Source organism: Crotalus tigris, unplaced genomic scaffold (genome assembly GCF_016545835.1).
Source record: "Crotalus tigris isolate CLP2741 ecotype Arizona unplaced genomic scaffold, ASM1654583v1 scf7180000018879.704157, whole genome shotgun sequence".
Taxonomy (NCBI): domain Eukaryota; kingdom Metazoa; phylum Chordata; class Lepidosauria; order Squamata; family Viperidae; genus Crotalus; species Crotalus tigris.
This window is the reverse complement of record NW_024097253.1, coordinates 177,529-198,471: the sequence shown is the minus strand read 5'-3', so window position 1 is coordinate 198,471 and position 20,943 is coordinate 177,529. Positions and strand designations below refer to the sequence as shown.

At 36.7% G+C, this 20,943-nt stretch overlaps 2 protein-coding genes across 5 annotated transcripts in view; one reads left to right on the top strand and one right to left on the bottom strand.

Annotated features, from left to right (window-relative positions):
* Positions 1-4,229, top strand: part of MAP3K15 (mitogen-activated protein kinase kinase kinase 15) — an 86,759-nt gene extending 82,530 nt beyond the window's left edge. For 2 of the 3 annotated variants that reach the window (XM_039357209.1, XM_039357210.1), the window contains 5 exons: positions 1,534-1,741; positions 3,429-3,541; positions 3,682-3,773; positions 3,844-3,920; positions 4,002-4,229. In XM_039357209.1, the coding sequence (XP_039213143.1) occupies positions 1,534-1,741; positions 3,429-3,541; positions 3,682-3,773; positions 3,844-3,920; positions 4,002-4,080 (569 nt within the window). In that variant the 3' untranslated portion in view covers positions 4,081-4,229. The other variant, XM_039357212.1, reaches the window with a different exon arrangement.
* Positions 4,230-4,703: 474 nt separating this feature from the next.
* PDHA1 (pyruvate dehydrogenase E1 subunit alpha 1) overlaps positions 4,704-20,943 on the bottom strand; it is a 28,911-nt gene continuing 12,671 nt past the window's right edge. For both annotated transcript variants that reach the window (XM_039357213.1, XM_039357214.1), the window contains 9 exons: positions 16,614-16,787; positions 14,608-14,734; positions 13,688-13,779; positions 13,141-13,233; positions 12,478-12,633; positions 12,314-12,385; positions 10,295-10,362; positions 8,876-8,984; positions 4,704-5,143 (listed from right to left, as the gene is read on the bottom strand). In XM_039357213.1, coding sequence (XP_039213147.1) covers positions 4,979-5,143; positions 8,876-8,984; positions 10,295-10,362; positions 12,314-12,385; positions 12,478-12,633; positions 13,141-13,233; positions 13,688-13,779; positions 14,608-14,734; positions 16,614-16,787 — 1,056 coding nt within the window. In that variant the 3' untranslated portion in view covers positions 4,704-4,978. The remainder of the gene's footprint in view (positions 5,144-8,875; positions 8,985-10,294; positions 10,363-12,313; positions 12,386-12,477; positions 12,634-13,140; positions 13,234-13,687; positions 13,780-14,607; positions 14,735-16,613; positions 16,788-20,943) is intronic.

Below are 20,943 nucleotides of genomic sequence, written 5' to 3'. Positions count from 1 at the left end.
GCATTGTCATTATTTAGGGTGACCATACACCTCACTGTGGCCCCTTCCAGGGTCATGGTGACATATCTCACCTTGCTATTTTCTGTAGCTCTTTCAGGACCGTATTCCTGCATGTAGGTCCAAACCTGAGCCGTGAAGAACCCCAATTGCTGAGGGTCTACATCAAACTTTACGGCTGGGGAGGAGTCTTGTGGCTCCTTCTCTTTGCTGGTGTCAGTTCTGCAGGGGGGCCACACTGGCCTGCCCCTACAGATGCTGGGGCTGCAGAGGTTGCTGCTATTACAGATCCAGCCCATCCTTACCTGCTGGAGGTAGATGTGGTTGCTCCGTCAGTTGCTGAGGCCAGACGCAGCTGGCTGTCGGGCTGGTCGGCAAGAGTGAGGGCTTCACACCTTCAGATTTTCAAAATCCCCCTTTATAAACTTGATGGCTTGCTTCATCATCCAGTTGGCCTGACCATGCTCTCTGCCTATGTTTTCCTCCAGCTCCATCCTCTGTTGCCTTTGGTGGCTACCACGGCTCCTGGGCATAAAGTCACCCCTGCAGGTTTCTTTTCCCAGTCCTCCTTCCGATGCCCAGGGACCACCTAGGTCTCTGTGTCTTTTGTCCGTTTGGTGAGATCCAGTCCAGAAGTAGCCTGGACAAAGTCTCTCTCCAGCATTCAATCTTGTTGCTTCCTTGAGCTGACATAGCATGCACGGTCCCCATGGTAGAGGTGGTGTCCTCTCCGGGTTGACCACAATTACAGATCCATTAATATCACACCTGCCCCAGTCTGATCTCCTTAGGAAGTAAAACTATCCATTTAGTTGAAGTGAAAATGTACTTTTACTATGAGATGCTGAATGCAGTAAAGTCGAGCGGAATCTAAAATTCCTGCATGCCAATAGAGAATTAAACCCATATTCCCTTTAGCCCTTCCCCATAGTCCAACCATGTGTAGACAATGTGGCACCACCAAGATGTTTTGAGAAACAGAGGTATTTGGGCTGGTAAAATTCCATTCTTAGGGTAAAGGGCCTTGATGCCAGTGCACCAACATGAACTGGATTCCAAAACGCTGTTTTTCCTCAGCAGTCAATTCCACTCTCCAATTTCCCATCATAAAAGTATACAGCTTTATTGTCATTTGTTTCCAGCTCTCCACCCAGATTGATGGTAGAACGTCAGCAAGGTACCAAGCTGAAGCTGGTGGATCTGACATACTGTATATAAATAGGTAGCAAAGCCCACGCACAAAGTTCACACTGACAATGTTACCTAGTTGGGTAAACATCTGCAAACAAAAACCAAGCTCAGAATTTCATGCTGTGTTATGTATATTCTCTTCTAAAAATGGCATACAATTATGAAATACCAGGGGACCAAGTTATTAAATGAGATCAGAATCATGGGGCATATTATATTCCGGGATTGCTAAACATTAAATATTTTTCAATGGTCATCATTTATAAATGGAGTTTTTAATCTTATAGGTTCCTATTATAAGAAAACGAGACGCAAAAAATTAGTACAATTCTGCTTTATACACAGAGCTTCAAACTCATTTTGAACCAGCATCAGAAACCGAAGGAGTAGATAAAGAGGCAGATGAAATTGAGGAAGATTACCAGCAAGCTAAACAAGGAAGATCAGAGGAATCAGTTACTGCTGGAGGGTGCACACTCACTTCTTCTCAAGCCCTAGACACTAAACAGAAACTTAGCTTGCAGTTAAATAAATTAAAACAGCAAACAAACAGGTAAAGAACTCTAGACAATATTTGCATTAAAAACATTCAAACGTATATTTTAGTCATTATCTACATATTGCATACATTTCTTCAGAAATAGTTCAACCAATTAAAGACTATAACATTGCAATTTTTTATTTATCCTGTTTGCAAGGGCAAACAGTTTCTCTGCTGGAAGCCGGATAAACAGGAAGACAAAAGGGGTATCCACACTCATTCTTATCTCTGGGTCACCATATCTAGTGTACAGTCCAATAAAGCAGGGCTTTTCAACCAATGGTATGGGTACCACCTGTGGTACATTGGCACCTGGCAGGTGGTACGCGACCATCCTAGAAAAGTAGCGGGGGAGGGGAATGAGCTGAACCGGTGGCAGCACCGCACAAGCCTGAGTGAGAGATGGCTGGAGCTGCAGGGCTGTCAGGGCTCAGTGGAAGCGCCAAGATCAGTGAAGCTTTCTAGCTGATCCGCCCTTCGGGGCTATCAGGGCTCAGTGGAAGCACCAGGATCAGTGCCAGGCTCCAGCTGGAGCTCGGCGCTGATCCTGGTGCTTCTGCTGAGCCCTGAAGACGCATCAATCAGCTGGAATGTTGCAGCATCTCAGGCTCTTGTGATTTACATTGATACTTGGCAACTGATTCACATTTATGACAGCCACAGTGTCCCAGGGTCATGTGAAGTGACTAAAACCTGCTGCAACCACCCAGCAGATGGGGGGAATAAAAACCAAACACCCACCCCACCCCTGCTGCCAATCCTCAACAGAAATGCTTATAACAATGAAAACCTCGGAGAGGAGGAAGAGCGCCACCGGGTGGGCAGGCAGGTGTCTTGCTCGGCTGTGGCTTGGGGGGCTTTCCATTGTAACTTCAAACAGTCACTAAGCGAACTGTTGTAAATTGAGGACTACCTGTACTTTATTACTTTTTTCCTTTTTTTGGTCATCAAGCTTTTGACACCTTGCTGGTGGTACTCAGATGTTGCCATATCCTAAGAGTGGTACAATGGGTGAAAAGGTTGAAAAGCCCTGCAATAAAGAACCCAGAAGAAACTTATATATACTGCCTTGATTATTTTTACAATATCTAATATACCTTTCTCTGATTTTTATCCCGACAACAACAACCCTGTGAGGTAGGTTCGGCTGAGAGAGAGCAACTAGCCCAAAGATATCCAGCTGGCTTTCAAGGCTAAAACAGGACTTGAAGTCACAGTCTGCTTTCCAGCCTGATGATGCCTTAATCACTAGAGCAGACTGACTCTCTGCAATATCAGAAATACAGTCCTCAAAAAAAAGTTTTCTGCTCCAGAAAATCAAAATACGTTTTGCATAGGGTACTATAATATTAAATTTATATTTAAGATTGAGCAAATTAAGAGAATATCCTATACCTTTAGCTTCCATATACAAACTTAGTTTTAAATACCAGTATATGAACAGTTTATTAATTCCATACCAATTTTTTTTGCATGTTATGAGGGTTCTGTACAATTAATTGATGGCCTGAATGCATGACTTTATTGAATGTAGTTCATCTGGTTGAAAATCATAATTTGGCAAAATCGTATTTTTGTATATGGAAAAAAGAAAAAAATTGTGTAACAATAAACATATTTTAAACTAGGTTGTCCATGTGAATAAATAGTTTTTAAATTGGATTGTGTTTTATGTCAGATACACTTGTTTATATAATAGGTTACTGGAAAACCTAATACAGAGGGAAAGGGAATACCACACTCTCCTTCAGCAAAGTTTACAGCAAAAAGTTCATGATTTGCAACTTCTTCAGCTCCAGTTAAAAACTACTGGTAAGTGGGCAAATGAAATTTTCTACTCATTTAAATGGAATAAACAGATTATATGAAGTAATATCTATTTATACCTAAGGCCTTTCTAGAAGCAAACATTAGGACAATATGTTTAGTTAATATACTTTGAATTGTTGCAGAAATTCAACCGTCATTTCTTCAGCACAACGTTGATGAAGAACTTATCAAGTGGTTAAAACAACAAAGAGCTGATTCAGATGCAATTGATAGGGTAAGATTAAATAGGTAAGATGTTAAATGCTGTCGTTTACTGTTCTCTAAACACAAATTATTTCTTTCAGTTTGTTCAAGAGGACTATACACTCAGCGATGTTCTAAACAGTATCACAAAGGAGGACTTGCAACTGCTCAGACTTCGGTAAGAACAATATTGCATAATTTTAGAAATACTGCTTTCCAGTAGACCAAACTTAAGATGATATTTTATTTTCTCATACAGGGGCGGACTTGTCTGTCGCATCTGGAATGCAATATTAAAACACAGAAAGCAAAATACAGTCTTGGGAATGGAGATTTAGCATTTCACTTTTGCCAGATGCTAATGGACTGAAAGAAAAAGTATACATTCCAAATACGTTTTATACGCTGATTACCTTGCATGTTTTGCACAAACATTAAAATTTACTAACATTTTAAGTATTAAATAATGACTAGAGTCTATTATAAATGGTGTGTGTGTGTAGTTTGTGTGTTTGTATAATTTTCTTTTGCAACTTAGCCATATTTATTGCTATTTAAACAATCTACCCAATTTTAGAAATGTACAGTAACTGAGAAAATGCTTATTTTAAGCACAGCTCTATGTACAGTTCATCTTATGAAATGCAGTTGCTCATATATAAAATGTAAATCTTTTCTAATATACCTGCTGCTTTTTAAAAATATGTTTGGGAGTTGTACAATGTAAAGTATTAGGTTTTGTGTAATTTTGTAAGAGCAAGATAAACCCGAAAGTATTTCCACACAGAATACTAAAAATAATAATTTAGGTTGAATATTTTATATTAAATATATCAATATATTTTGAGTATATTTAAAATATTAAGTTTGAAAGTAAATACTATGAATAAAACAATGAAAAACAATGAAGGGAAGAAAGCAAAGGAGATATATATAAAAGAAAATATATGCTTAGAAAATCTTGATGAACTGTTTTTATTAATGTAAATAATGCCATTTTAGCGGAGTAATTTTCATCATACAGCAAAACAGAACAGACTGAAGTTTAATAAATCTTTTTTAATTTACTTCTTGCACAACTTTCTTTCAAAATTCCATATTTCTCATTTCCCCACCCTCCCTAAAACTTATGTCATAACCAAAAACTTATCTGGCTTTTATCACTTAGAACAGATGTAACAGTTAAACTCCAATATAATATCTATCAGTTTAACTGACTGCTGAATCAGAATTCTCTTAGCCAACAGATTTGTACCTAATCCACTGATTTGGACCGCGCACTTCAAAGGGTGGCTCTTTATTATAGATATGATTGCCTAATTCTTCCAGAGGTGGTTCTGGATCAGTGGTGGCGAACTGTGCTGCTTCCTCAATCTGTTTTCTTACTTCCACATCAATCTCCTACACCAGAAACAATAAAATAAAATAGACAAAAGAAGAAAGCCTTCAAAAAATACAGAGTAAAGTGCTTTAAACTTACATTACTAACACAAAGCTTGTTATTGCAATAAATAATCAGGATCAAAACCACACCCTGTAAGTCTAATATAAGTCCAGATATTGCAAGCTCCAAAAATTCTAATCATGGTCATTCTTAAAAAAGTAGTCCTCATATCTGATATAATATTCAAATATGAAAATGCCACATGTGATATACACATGTGGCATTTTCATATTTGAATATTATTTAATTATAATATTGTTGTAGTAGTTTCTGTCTCTAGCTACAATAATTATCTCCTAAAGTTTTGGACTTTAATTTCTACCCATTTGACCAATGTTTTGGGAAGGGCAGCAAGATTCAAGAAAGCAGATTATACCACTGCAGGACCATCTTTAGCCAAAAGGAATATGAACTAAATTTAAAGTGTAAATACATAAATGTATACCTTTTCAATTATGATTGCTAGTTAAAAAAAATTCTGAAGGTATTTTTCTAATAAATGTGATTATGACACTAATGTGTCAAATATGAATCTAGATAGACAAATTCAAAATGGCATATTAAGACTCCCATTTTTAATTAATAATTATATAGAAAAACCATACTCTATTTCGGGGACTCCAAAAGTATAAGTCTCTTCTTGCTTACTGTATAGAAAGGCCCTCGAGTTCAGTATGTATGAAAGTTTGCTATACCTAGTTGGGGATGAATCTCTGTAAATTATGATGGAAACTAGAAAATAGAGTTTAGGTTTCACCCTCCCCATCTCTTTACAAAAAAGTAAGTAGAATTATTTGTGAAGGAGTACAAAGGTAAGGATACATATATGTACTCATTGTGTCCCATTAGATTATAAAAAATAGTTGGAAGATAACATTTAGGATTCCATTTTTAATCCCCCTTTCAGTGCAGGAATCCAAACTAAGGCATCCCAGGCAGACGGCTATCTCAACAATCAGCAGTTTTCACTTCTGGACAAATATACTTTTTCAGTCAAGGTACTACCATCATGTTTCTTGTTCCCAATGAAATCTAAAGGAGAGTCTTCACTGACCGAGGATTCTGATTTTGCAGACTCTTCATTCATGAGAAGAGATAGGTCTCACTATAGTCTATGCATTGAGTACGAAGAACAGGAGAACAGGGCTGGCCTATTTGACCTCTTCTGTCCTCAAGCCATAGTTGTGGCTTTTTCCCACTTCATTTTATTCACCTTGCAGTTGCAACTCATTCCGTTGTTTTCACCAGATTCTTTATTACACTATTGTTAGTATGAGATGATATAGGCTTACTGATAATTGGAACTGAAACTCTGTCAGTAAGTGACATAATGTATGATGCCACATGACCACTCTTGTCTTACAATAGCAATTCTGGCACTCCCAATTGCTGTCATTAGGCAAATTCCATGCAGACACAATGCTCCAGTCACATGATCATCACTTGTAACCTCCTACCAGCTTCCCAGTGACTTTGCTAGTCAAAAGCTAGTAGTGAAAGACACAAATGGCAATCACATGACCACAGGACACTACAAGATTATAATTGTGACTGATTGCCAAGTGCCCAAATCATGATCATGTGACTGCCACAGGTAGCCCTTGTTCAACGCCACTGTAACTTGGTAATTGTTGTTTAATCAGAACAGAGCTGGAAGGGACCTTGGAGGTCTTCTGGTCCAACTGCTGCTCAAGTAGGAGACCCTATACCATTTCAGACAGGTAGCTGTTCAGTCTTTTCTTAAAAACCTCCAGTGATGAAGCACCCAAATTTCTGAAGGTAAGCTGTTCCATTGGTTAATTGTCTTCAGTTTTAGGAACTTTCTCCTTAATTCCAGGTTACTTCTCTCCTTGATTAGTTTCCATCCATTGTTTCTTGTCCTGCCCTCTGGTGCTTTGGAAAATAAGTTGACCCCCTCTTCTTTGTGGCAGCCCCTCAAATACTGGAATATTGCTGTCATGTCACCCCTAGACCTTTTCACTAGACTGGCCATACCCAATTCCTGCAACCATTGTTTTTGTCTCCAGGCCCTTAATCATCTTAGTTGCTCTTCTTTGCTCTTTTCCCAAAGACTCACTATTTTTTTTTTTGTAACGTGGTAACCAAAACTGGATGAAATATTCCAGGTGTGGTCTTACTAAGGATTTAGAAAGCAGTACTAATGCTTCACGTGATTTTGAACCTATGCCTCTGTTTATACAACCAAGGATTGTATTAGCTTTTTTGGGCTGCTGCTGCATACTGCTGACTCATGTTTAAGTGATCATCCACTAAGACTCCAAGGTCCCTCTTACAGCTATTGTTTTTGAGCCAGGTGTCGACTAATCTGTACTTATATCTTTGGTTATTCCTGCCCAGGTGTAAAACCTTGCTTTTCTCCACATTAAATTTCATTTTGTTGGATAGGGCCCATTGTTCAAGTCTGTCAAGATCTTTTTGGATTCTGCGTTTGTCTTCTGGGGTGTTGGCTATTCCAGCCAGCTTAGTGTCATTCGCAAGTCATTTATGAAGATATTGAAGAATACTGAGACTAAGGTGGAACTTTGGGATACTCCACTGCTTACGTCCCTCCATATAGATGTAGTACCATTAAGGACTACTTGTTGAGTATGGTTTGTCAGCCAGTTACAAATCCATCTGGTGGTGATGCTGTCCATTCCACATTTTTCTAGTTTAGCAAGAAGTAGGTTGTGGTCTACTTCGTTGAATGCCTTGCTGAAGTCTAAGTACTATATCCACAGCATTTCACTGGTCTAGTAATTTAGTCACTCTGTCAAGGAATGAAATAAGATTGGTTTGGCATGAACTGTTTTTAACAAACACATGTTGGCTACTAGTTATAATTCTGTTTCTAGATGTTCACAGATCTATTTTTTTGATTATTTTCTCCAGTATCTTCCCAGGTATTGAGGTTAGGCTGACTGAGTCTGTTTTTTTCCCTTTTTTTAAGATGGGAAAGTCAGCTCTTTTCCAATCCTCTAGCAGTTTCCCAATGTTCCAGGATTTTTTAAAGATATAGTACAATGGTTCTCAGATAACATCTGCAGTTCCTTCAGAACTCTGGGATGTAATCCATCGGGTCCCAGTGATTTATATTATCAAGCTCATGTGATTGGTTATATAGTGATTTTTGCTTGGAATTAGGTTCTAAAGGTCATGAAGATTGCCCTCCCTCAATTTTACTTTAAAGCTCTTTTGATAAGATGAGCAAGTCATTTTCTGAATATATTCTTTCCAGTTCTTGTGAGGTGCAGTCTATCTCTTGCCAGTAGCCCTTCATGTAGGTAATGCAAACCATGGTCTAGGAAGCTGAAATTCTCTTGACAATACCAGTTTTTAAGCCAGTGGTTTATTTCTAAAATCCTTTGCTTCCTCATTGGATGTTGGTCTGTTGTTGGAAGTATAGATGAAAATATCACTTGTGCTCCTACTTCTTTAACTTTCTTCCCTAGTGCTTCTGAATCTCGTTATTGTTTTCAGATTCATTGTTGTGTCATTGGTCCCCATGTGTAGGAGAAGGGGTAGTAATCTGTGAGATTGATTATTTTAGTAAAGTACTTAATTATATCTTTGATTTGAACAAATAAATATTAAATGAGGACTATTTATACCTCCAACTCATCACTAATTATTCAGAGAAAAAGTTTTTTCTATCTAATTTTCATAACCTGTGAAAGGAAAATTATTACCTTGAGCTCCTCCACACTAGCTAAGTTGTTATTCACCATTCTGTCCTTCAAGAGAGTAATAGGATCACTTTTGCTTCTTACTTCTTGAATTTCTTCTCTTGTTCGGTAACTGTAAAAAAGCCAATTACACTAGTAAACCGTATGAAAAAGAGTTTCTCCCAATAACTTGATAATAATATAATGAAGAAAGAACATGCCATTTATATAGCAAATAGTATAAGATATTCAAGGTTTTGTTCTTCATGGGCAGGAATATAATTTAAGGTAAAATAAGAATATACACAAAACAGCAGGAAAAAGACTCCTCTTACATTGAAAATTCTTTGCCTTTCATTGACCTAACAAAAACAAACTAAGATAAATTAAGAGATGTGTTCAGGATTGGAAATCAATACTATCAATTAAATTATAAAACAAAGTCTTGATTAAAAACTATTGATGTGAAATGAGAAAAGTCTACATGCAGATTTACTTTTTTGTACATATGGTACTGCTTATTAAACTTTTGTAATATGTATTATTTGTTTCTACTATGAGTCTTCAAATTGTAAAAACACTAAAAGTATTTGAAAAATTAATCCAATGCAAAACATGCAGACTGGGAATTTATTGTTAAAAAACAGTCCTAAATCTGGTTGAGCTTGGCCATTTATAAAATCTATTATAAAATGGTAGACAAAACTTTTAGAATTTCAGGGAGAAAAAACAGGGAAGAAACTGAAATATGACCAGGCATGCATGTACACAAAGTCATCTAAGTTTCTCATGTAGAAGATAGCGTGCAAATTGCACCTTACAGTGTTTTTATTGGATTATGGTTTGCTTAAGCCATGTCTAAATCATATTTTGCTTTGACTATTTTGATCAACAGGAAAGTGAACAAACCACGCATACATAATGGGCCAATATAATGGGTCAATAACGTTTATTGAGGTAGGGATGGGTAAGAAATAAATACACTACCTAATTTAATAATTAATTTTTAATTTAGTACTTTACTTCTCAGTAATGTAACCATTTACTGCAGGCATGCCAGACAAAATGGGAGAACTATTAAAATGTACTCCTATTTTGCCCAGGCAAGCCTGCGGCTGGCTTAAACAAGCCAAGCAGGACTCAAAGCCTAGTGTGTATTTTGACAACACTCCTGTCTTGCCCTCACAAGCTTTTATCATGTGATCCCTGCAAAGTAGGAAGAGGATACAACTCATTGTGTGAAAATTTTAAGTTCCTTGTTTTAAGAAAATGATTTGATTAAAAATATGTAAGATTATGTAGTGGAAGAGATTGGTAGTCTTGGCCAAATTTTCATGCGTCTAGTTTGTAAAATATTTGCATTTTCTCCTTTTTCTTCAAGTACGCTCCAGGATAATATAATTTTTCCCACCACTAATATGGAACAGTAGAGAATTACTGTACCTGATTCCAGGGTCACTCATACTATGCCCATGATAACGATATGTTTGTAGCTCCATCACAATAGGGCCCTGTTAAAATGGAAGTCTTTAATACCTTTGAAAATAATGCCTTGATTTTGCTGATAACTAAATGTAGACAGGCATGCCAGTTTAAGACAATCATCTAGACCAGTAGCTCTCAACTTTTTGTATCTTAAATTACTCTGCTAAAAAACACAGGTCTGACCAAGACAGCAACAAAAATATTACAAAATTTCCCTAAGACATTTATATATTTAAAGTATTTTGTTATATTCAATATTTAGATTAATGTTTAGATTTAAATAAAATCTCAGAACTTACACTTGGTTCCAATAAATCTACTATTATATCCCATTTTTAGTATCCATAGCTCATATTTATATAATTTGTCTATAAGAGTTATAATGCAGACTTCTCTTGAGAGTTGGCTAAATTTGTGCTAAATTGTTGATTGCGGTCCTTATTCCTATTTTCTGAATGCTTTGAAAACTCTGAAAAGAAACCCCTCAAACCTCATTTAATAGAGAAGGGCAAATACCTACAAGTACACATTGACTTATGACTATTCATTTAACAATTATTTGAAGTTATGGTGTTGAAAACAGTGACTAATGGTCAGTCCTTGCACTTATGACCATCACAGTGTCGCCACAGCCACTTGATTAGTGTTTGGGTGCTTGGCAACCAGCATGCATTTATGATAATTGCAGCATCCTGTGGTCATGGGCCCTTCTCAGCCCTTCCCAGAGGGAAGCAAAGTCAATGGAGAAGTCAGACTTGCTTTATGACTGCATGATCTGCCTAACAATTTGGTGATTTGCTTAATAACTGTAGCAAAAGGTAATAAAATTAGGCATGCTTCACTTAATGACTGCATCATTTGGTGGCAGAAGTTCCAGTCCCAACTGTGGTTTTAAGTTGAGGAATACTTGTATTTACACTGAGCTTTTTAATTTAAAAACAGATTTGCCAAGAACTATTACGAGAGGGTCTGTTTGATATAAAATGTTACTGTGATAACCTGGTATCAAACTGGCGATGTCCATGTGTAAGGTTGCATATTTACGTGGTCTTGTAAGAACTAGTAACAGGGAATTCTTCCACATTGCACTTACCCAATCTAAATCTTTTCCAGCAATGCTAGGTTCTCCTTTTCTCCAAACTTTGCCTTCCCACCACCCATATGCTTCCTTTCTCAATGTTGCAGCTAGCTCCTTCTTGAAGTTTAACACAGAATATCTTGTAGGATCCAATGTGAATCAGTCACTGTGACCAAAGGTTTCTTCTTCCAAGCTTTCAGGCTTGTGCTGGGGCCCATCATCAGGGAACCAGAATATTGCACTCACTTCTGGAGAGAGAGATGTTCCCTGATGACGAGCTCCAACACTGAGCCCAAAAGCTTGGAAGAGTAAACCTTTAGTTCTGGTGACAAACTTAGATTGGATCCTGCAACGTTATCCTGGGACACATATATTTATCTTCATTTGCCACAGAATATTCCTTCATTTCACCTATGACTGATGCACACACCCTTCATGCTGATGTTTATTGGATAATCCTAACTTTAATGATATGTATGACTCTGCTTATTTGGTTATAGTTGAGCATGTATTTTAACGGTGTCCTTTTTGAGTATGCTGCCTCTTCATTTCTTCATCTGAAAACCTACTTATTCCCATATTAGTTAATGTTTATGTTAATCACACTACTTAGCACCATGTTTATGATTCATAAAAAATAAAAATGATTTATTGTTCAATAATAACCACAGCCCCAAAGATACTGGATCAAGTCTGCAAGATTTAATCAAGTCTTGAGTTGATTTCTATTATTCGTATACTATTTACATCATGTTACTAGGTTTGGAGCTCACAAGGTAGTTTGTAAAAGAGTATTTCCTAGTTTAGTATTGTTGCATGTATTTGAAACAGAATAAATTTCTCTGAAATTCTGCCTATCTTAAACATGCAAACATACAGTCATTTCTACTCATACTTACTTTTCCTGCTCTGCAGTGATCAGCAGCAAATTTTGAAGCTTCTCTTACAGCAAGAACATCCATGCCATCAACCTAGTCGCAACCCCCCCCCCAAACACAAGTTTATTCAAAAGTATTACAATATTCATTTTTCTTTAAAAAATGGAGAATAGTGAATATGTTACCCTAAGACCTGGAATAAAGTCTCCTCTTTTGTAATAATCTGTGCTGGCTGCAGCTCTCTCTACAGAAGTACCCATTCCGTATCTATTGTTCTCACAGATAAAAATACATGGCAGCTTCCACAAGGCTGCCATATTAAATGTTTCAAATATTTGACCCTGGAAGAAGAATAACAGATTTTAGATATTTTTACATACATTCTTGCAGTTGGCCAGTGCAACTATTTCATTATAAAGAAATATACAGCTCAGCATTATCCCCTTTTCAGTCTACATACAACCGCACTGTAAGAGGTTGTCCAATTTGCTTGTACCTACCTGAACTACTAGAAATTGTTAGTCCTCTTATTAGAAACCAAGGAAAGATTATCCAAATCAAATTGCAATCAAGCCTTCAGCATGAGCAAGTTCCTTAGTGCAAATCGCTTGCCTCATTCACGTACATGGAAAACTACTTTCAGCAGATTTTCTACATTGTAGAGCCTGAAGGCATCACTGCCACAGCAGCATGGGAAGAAACTCCTCTGAGAAATTTCCACCTAAAACCAGCTGCATTAGTATCATCACATTTGTTAAGTGTTTAAAGGCAAGTACAGGCATATTATGTCAAATTGGATGATGCTCTATAGAAATATGCATCTAACTGAATAAACCTGGAAAACTTACCTGATTTGCAGCACCATCACCATACAATGTCACACAGATCTCATCTTTCCCAAAGTATTTACATGCCAAAGCGATACCAGCTCCCAAAGGAACCTATAAGACATTGTATCATGTAGTAGGTAAACCATCTTAAACCACCTTGTTCTTTCTTATAATGGCCAATAAGGTGCAGGCTGCTTGCATAGAGGTATAGCCATATCCGCCTCCTTTCCCCCCAGCTGGTATATGGAGACATGCTGTCACCAACCAGAAATAACACTGAATTTCAAGATTAAGTGCCCTTGCTAAATCTGCCTTTTACTAAATTTATCTAATCCGTCTTTAAAGTCATGCAATAATTGGTCATAATCATCATCATGTCTTGTGGCAATGTTCCCACATTATGCAATCAGCAATTTAGCTAATGTTAGGTTTACAAAAAAGAAATACTAAGGATACAGCATCCTGCACAGAATTATAAAAGTAATGAAATAATCTAATATATGACAAACATTAAAAGCTTTATCCACATCTCAATAAAAAAGCTAGTTTGATTAATGAACCTTACCTGGGCGCCAACAATACCATTACCACCATAGAAGTTTTTAGCATACATGTGCATTGAGCCACCTTTGCCTTTAGCACAACCACCTATCCGACCTGAAATATTCAAAATACAGTATTTTACATTGGGGCTCTACTAAAGTTCATATGAATAGTATAAAGGTACAGATTTCCCCATCCAGTCATTTCTGACTCTAGGGGCAGTGCTCATCTTTGTTTCTTAGCCAAGGGAGACAGCATTGTTTGAAGACATTTCCGTGATCATGTGGCCAGCATGATTATATGCTGAGGTGCATAGAACGCTGTTACCTTCCCACTGAAGTGGTACCTATTTATCTACTTGTATTTGCATGTTTTTAAACTGCTAGGTTGGCAGGAGCTGGAGCAAGTAATGGGAGCTCAGCCCATTGTGTGCGGCAGTCGAGTCTCAAAACTGGGCTGTCAGCATCTTTTAATCACTGAGCCATTGCACCCTCTATATGAATAGTATATGGGTGTTTTTAGGGTGCCATCCCTTTTTGCTTACTTGGAATTTTAATAAGATTCCATATAAGACAAAAAATCAAAATTGTTTTATAAACATTCTTTATAAGCTTTCCAAGGTTAATGGATAGATTTTACATGTTACTGCATCAAGATAAATGTTTAAATGGTAGAGCAGAGATTTCTCTAAATGCAGAGAAACTTGCAGCAGTATATGAATAAATGACTAAAACCTCAATCAACCTCTTGGCATAAGGATAGTTGACATCTGTTATCCACTTGAGCAAAGATATACTAAGCAAATTAGGATGGTTTTCATTAGGATGTTATCCACTTGAGCAAAGATATACTAAGCAAATTAGGATGCGATCAGAACTTAACCCTTCTATCTACAGTGGTATTCATCCTTTCCACATTTACATTTCATTTTACTAGACAAACCAGTGAGTTCAGCAAGAATTTCTCGAACTGGAATTCCACGTGTATAGGTAAAGCCGTGAGCCCTGTAGGCAGTGATCAAATGATCTGTTCGATTTATGGCTGCCTCAAGTCCAACACAACAAGCTTCCTGTGGAAAAACAAACCAACAGCCTTGAAACAGCATGCATGATACTATAACATACAGATGGACAATAGTATTTGTATACAGTTCTCCACAAATGTCAAACACTGAGTTTGCACAATGGTTCAGATGAAACCAAAAAGCCAATTCTGGAAAAAAGATCTTTGTCTATTCAGATGAGGCTCCAGTGTATCTGAAGGAATAAGTATGTGGCTCACTTCAAGTATTGCAGTATGTGCCTCCTGGAGCTGCCTTACATATCAAGAAGTTACCTGGAGTTCCAACTATGGTGCACTAAGCCTCTGCAACACAGGATTATAGTGAAAAAACATCTATTAATTTGCTACTGGTCAGCTCAGAATACTTTAATGCACTTTGGCCTTTGAGAAGTATGCTATACGTAAGCAGTTACTGGCTCTTGTTACGTATTTTGTTTTATTACTGTATTTTAGGTGTCTTACAGTACATGACATTTGATCATATTTAATTTTTTAAAGTATAGTCTAGAGATATATAAATAATCTTAGCAAAAAGCTGCAATGCAGTAATAATAATGATAAACAGGTTGGGAAAACTAATTAAAACTCTGGCATCTTCAAAGACTATGGGAGCAAAATCTTAAGGGTGTATATATGTATATATATATATATATATATATATATATATATATATATATATATATATATGTAGGTCTTTGGTTGTTCGGGTTTTCTCCCGCGTAAAATTGGAAGTGTCTTGGCGACGTTTCGACGAAGTCCCATTCGTCATCTTCAGGCTGGTGTTTTCAGCTTCGTGCTTCGAGCAGCAATGTGTGGTCTTAGCTGTTTCTTCCTTTTAACTGCCAGTGGGGGTATGAACTGATTGGGTGGGAGCTTGGCTGTGTTCTGATTGGGTGGAGGTGTGTTCTGATTGGTTAGGGGCTTGGCTGTGCTCTGATTGGCTGGGGGATTGGCTGTGCTCTGATTGGCTGGGGGAGTGTTCTGTTTGGTTGTGCTCAGGTTAGTCTGAGTTGCAGAGGGGTTTAAGATTTTGGGCTGCCTTGCTATTTTTTGGCTTCGCGTTCGTGGTCGTGCCTCCTCTTCATGGAGGGTGTCAGTTTGCTTCATGTATGGATTGGAGGGGTTTAAAGTGGCTAATGATGCAGCTGTGGTCTGGCTTCTGGTTTGTGGTCGTGCCTCATCATCGGTGTGGCTTTGGGTTTGTTTTTTGCGTGGATGTGTGGTTTTTGTGAATGTGGGTCTGGTATCATTTTTTGTGTTAGGGAGTCGTTTGTCAATAAGGGCGGGTTTCCAAATGGCTGGTAGGCGGGAGGTATCATCTCGCTTGTTCATGCTGTGTGGGCGTTTTTCTATCTCATATATATATATATATATATATATATATATATATATATATATATATATATATATATATATATATTCTGAGGTTTTTGCGGGTGTTTGTATGTAGGTCTTTGGTTATTCGGGTTTTCTCCCGCGTCAAATTTGACGCGGGAGAAAACCCGAATAACCAAAGACCTACATACCTACATACATATATGGGAGGAGGGGAACAATCAGGAAAGATTTGAAGAATTTAAACTTACTATGGTATAACCTCTCTACCATTCATAGGTAACCAGACTAAAATAAAAAATATTGGCACTAGCCATTTCATCAAAGTATACTGTTTCTGCCAACTACACACTACAAACTACCCCCACTAAGATATTTTTTTCAAAATTCCAGCATTTTTAGAAATGGTAAGTGTTCACCTTTTCCCACAACCTAGAAATTTGTTCATTTATACTGGTAGAGTCGAGATATAGAATACTTCAGAATTCTTCTTTTACCTATAACAGCCTTCTTAAAATGAAACAGAAAATTTGATGAAATCTGCTGCCCACCTGGCCATCATACAAATGGCAGAAACCCCGAATAATCTTTTGTTTATATAGCTGGTCTGCTTTTAGTTCCATGCGCCGAATAGTCTGCATAGTCTTATAATATTGGAGACCTTGCTCTCTAGTCAGTACAGTTGTGGTAGGAGGACCCTCTTCCAAGCGATGGAGTTCGCATTTCTGCAAACAATAAAGACAAGTGGTCATGGTTTATTGTTAAAGTATTTGAGTATCTTCATACACTTAACATCTTTGTGCTAAAAAATTTCTGAACAATAAGGCCTGAATAAAATAAATCTCCTAGCAAATACACTATCTGTTCCCAGCTGCAAAGATATTTAGTTGTCAATGTTTCTCTCCATAGGCTTCACAGTGTACCACATCAAAACATATTATAAGGCACAATTTTAATAAAATTCAATAAAACTGTGACACCAGCACACAATAGCATTTAACTATTTTCCAGAAACCTGGAAATATTAAAAGGGCAGAATATTAAATTTCCTCAAAGGATCTTAAAGAGGCAGAAAAACATGCCCAGTTTTTTTTAATAGCCCCAAGTCTCCGTCCCCCAAGCAGAAACCAGCTCTATAGAAATGCAGATGTAAATACTGTAATCCATTCAAGAAGGCTGGAGACCCCCAGCTAGAAGATTAGGAAGACAAAGACACCTAAAATCTAGGTACCCCACCCAAACTCTAAGAGGACATAATAGGATTAACCCACAGATGCCAAAGGGGCACACTCAGACTCAGGTCAAAAGTACATGACACAGGAGATACAAAGCCTCAAACAGGAACAGGAAACAACCTCAAGAGTCCCAGAGGGTATAAAAACCCATTCCCTACATGTGCTCTCTCTCTCTTTTCTTCTAGAGCCATCTTCCTGTCTGGCTCTCCTCTTCAATAAACTGCAAACTTCTTTCTAAAGCAGTCGCCATGTTGTTTATTCCCTGCTTGGACTGAACCATGATGAAGACTTTCTTCAACACCTGTAAGAATGAGGGAAGAAGCCACCTTCCTCCATGCCATCTCCTGCCATTCTTTTCATTTGGGTTTAGCAGCCACAATTATTTAGGATTAATAAGAAACTCAGGCTCTGAGTTATGTAGGCTTTACAGTAATAAACAGCGCCCTGAACTGTGCTTAGAAACCAATAATCAATGCATCACCTTTTTATTAGCAATGATTGAGGCACCTGAATTTTGTACCAGCTGAACTTTATTTTTAAAAGTAGTGCTATGCAGATCAATTTGTAGTAATGCAGGTGCAAAGTGACAAGGGCATGAGTAACCATCTTCAAAGTATCCTGTTCTGTGTAAAGCTTGACTGATGCTGAAACCTGATAAAGATCTTCTGGTTGTGGTCTCCACCTACTCCTCCAGCAGTAGCTGTGAATCAGGAGGACCCTGAGACTGCAAGCCTGTTTTTGAAGGGGCTGCACATGCCTGTCAAGAATCAAGGTTGGCATCACTCCAATGATATGAAAATGGAATACACACAATCCTGGAACTATTACATAATCATCTTCCCAAGGGATGGTAAATTTCAGGGGTAGAAAGAGCAGCAGCAGTGAAATCTTAGGGGTTTAGTCCTCTTAATACACGGGTGTCAAACTCGCTGCATCACGTGACGTGTCACGACTTATTGCAACTTTTTTTGCATTGTCGGAGCTGGGCATAGCCACAATTGTCTGGGTTTTCAACATTTAACTTACAAATACATGTTAAATTCCTTTCTCTCTACCTCATTTTATTAGCCATTGATAAAAGGTATCCCATGTTCTAAAATGTAGACTCTTCTTTCTCTTTCATTTTCAATGTCAATCTATCCATTTCTGCACAATCTAATTTTTTTAATTAACTCTCCTTCCATTGATAAATCTTCATTTTTCCAATGTTAAGTGAATACAATTCTCACAGCAGTTAATACATGTAAAATTAGATATATACACTCTTTCTCATAGTTTCCTACAATTATGCCTAACAAAAATAATTCTGGCTTAAAATCTATGTTTTTTAGTAATTTTCTCTAACCATATATGTATTCTTGACCAGAATCTTTTGGCTTTGGGGCATGTCCACCAAAGATGGTAATAAGTGCTTGGTTTTTGTCTACATTTTCAACAGTTGCTAGACATGTTTTTAAACATTTTTGCTTACCTCACCAGGGTTAAGTGTCATCTGTAAAACATTTTGTATAGATTTTTTTTTGTACACCACCGCTTTTGTTATTTTAGAATTTCTTCCCCAAAGGCTTTGTCAGTTTTCTAGTTCTATGTTATATCCAGAATTCTTTGCCCATGTTATCACTGTTTCTTTAACTTGTTTCTCCTCCATCTTTAAACTTAATATATATTTACAAAGTTTCTTAATCATTTTTTCATCTGATATCAGTAGTATCTGGTCAAATTTTGTCTGTTCTTTATAAAATCCAGATGTTTTAACATCTTTTTCATATCTCGTTTGGATTTGCAGATATGGCCACCATTGTAGATCAATACCCTATTCTTCTAATTCTTGTCTGTGTTTTAATTTCCTTTCATTATTCAAAATGTCTTTATAGATCACAATTTTCTCATAGTTAGTTAGGTTTGGGTGAACAAACGCTTCCATTGTTGAGAGCCATCCAAGTATTTTCATGTAAATTTTCGTTTTTACCTTTTCCCATTCTAGAAGAAGTGCATTTCTTATATAATGAGTTTGAAAGTATCTGTGTATTTTATTCTTCCCATACCATAGGAAGGCATGCCAACCGAGTTGTAGGTCATGTCCTTCTAGGTTTAGTAGTCTTTTGTCTCTAAGGGTTAACCACTCTTTTAGCTACGTTAATACAGCTACTTGATAATATAAAGTTCAGTCCAGCAGTCCAAATCCTCTGTTTTCTTTCCCTTCTTGTAGCATTTTCAATCTAATTCTAGCTTTTTTTCCTTGCCAAATGAATTTCAATGTTAATGTATTTAGTTCACCAAAGAATTTTTTCCTCAATCATATAGGTATTGTTTGAAATAAAAAGAGTATTTTTGGTAAAATATTCATCTTCACTGTTGCTATTCTCCCCAGCATGAAAGTTGTAGATTTTTCCATTTTTCCAAGTTTAGTTTTATTTGTTTTAATAATTTTACATAGTTGTCTTCTCTTATTGTTGCATATCTTGCTGTTAAATAGATTTCCAAATATTTGATTTTTTTGACTGTTTGGAGACCTATTTTTTTTCTGACAGTTGATTTTTTTGTTTTTCTGTGAGATTTTTAGTTATTACTTTGGTCTTTTCTATATTTATTTTCAGACCTGCCACTTCTCCAAATTCTTCTATCTTTTTCATAAGCTTAGGGCCAGATCGTCTGCAAATGCTTGTACTTTGTATTTTTCATCTTTTATCTCCAATCCTTTAATTTCTGTGTCTTGCCTAATGTTTCTGTTTAGTACTTCCAAAGTTAATATAAATAATAATGGGGATAATGGACATCCTTGTCTAGTGCCTTTTTTGATTTTGAAGTTTTCTGCAAAATCTCCATTTATAATTACCTTAGCTGTTTGTCTATAATAAATTGCTTTAATTATATTTATGAAGTTTTCTCCAAAATCCATTTCATCTAATTGTTGAATCATAAATTGCCAATTTACGTTGTCAAAAGTTTTCTGTGCATCTAGAAATATTAATGCCATCTGCTTCCCTGGGTGGATTTCATAGTATTCCAAAATGTCTAAGATCATTCTTAAGTTATTTTTTATTTGTCTTTTAGGTAGGAATCCATTTTGGTCTGTATGTATAAATTCAGTCAAAAATTTCTTTAATCTTTCTGCTATTATTGAGACAAAAATTTTATAATCCATGTTTAATAGAGATATTGGTCTATAATTTATTTGCGTCAGGTCTGAGTCTTCTTTAGGTATTAAAGTGATGTTAGCTTCTGTCCATTATTAGGTATTTTAGCTTCTAAAAGTACTTCATTACACAGTTCTTTCATTATTGGAATTAATGTGTCTTGTAGATATTTATAAAGCTCTGCAGGTAACCCATCTGGACCTGGAGTCTTATCATTTTTTTTTTGCCTTTTTATAGCCTCTGTCGTCTCCATCACTGATATTTTTTCATTTAAAATATTTTGTATATTGTCTGGGATTTTTGGTAGATCCGCTTTTTAATGTATTGCTTTATTTTTTCTTGAGAGGTTTCCTCTGTATCATAAAGTATCTCATAAAAGTCTTTGATAATTTTTTTAATTAAATCATTTTGGAACTGTAAATCGCCTTTTGAGTCTTGCTGTTTATTTATCAATTTTTTCTTTCTTTCTTTTTTCAGTTTGTATGCTAGCTACCTCCATGGTTTATTAG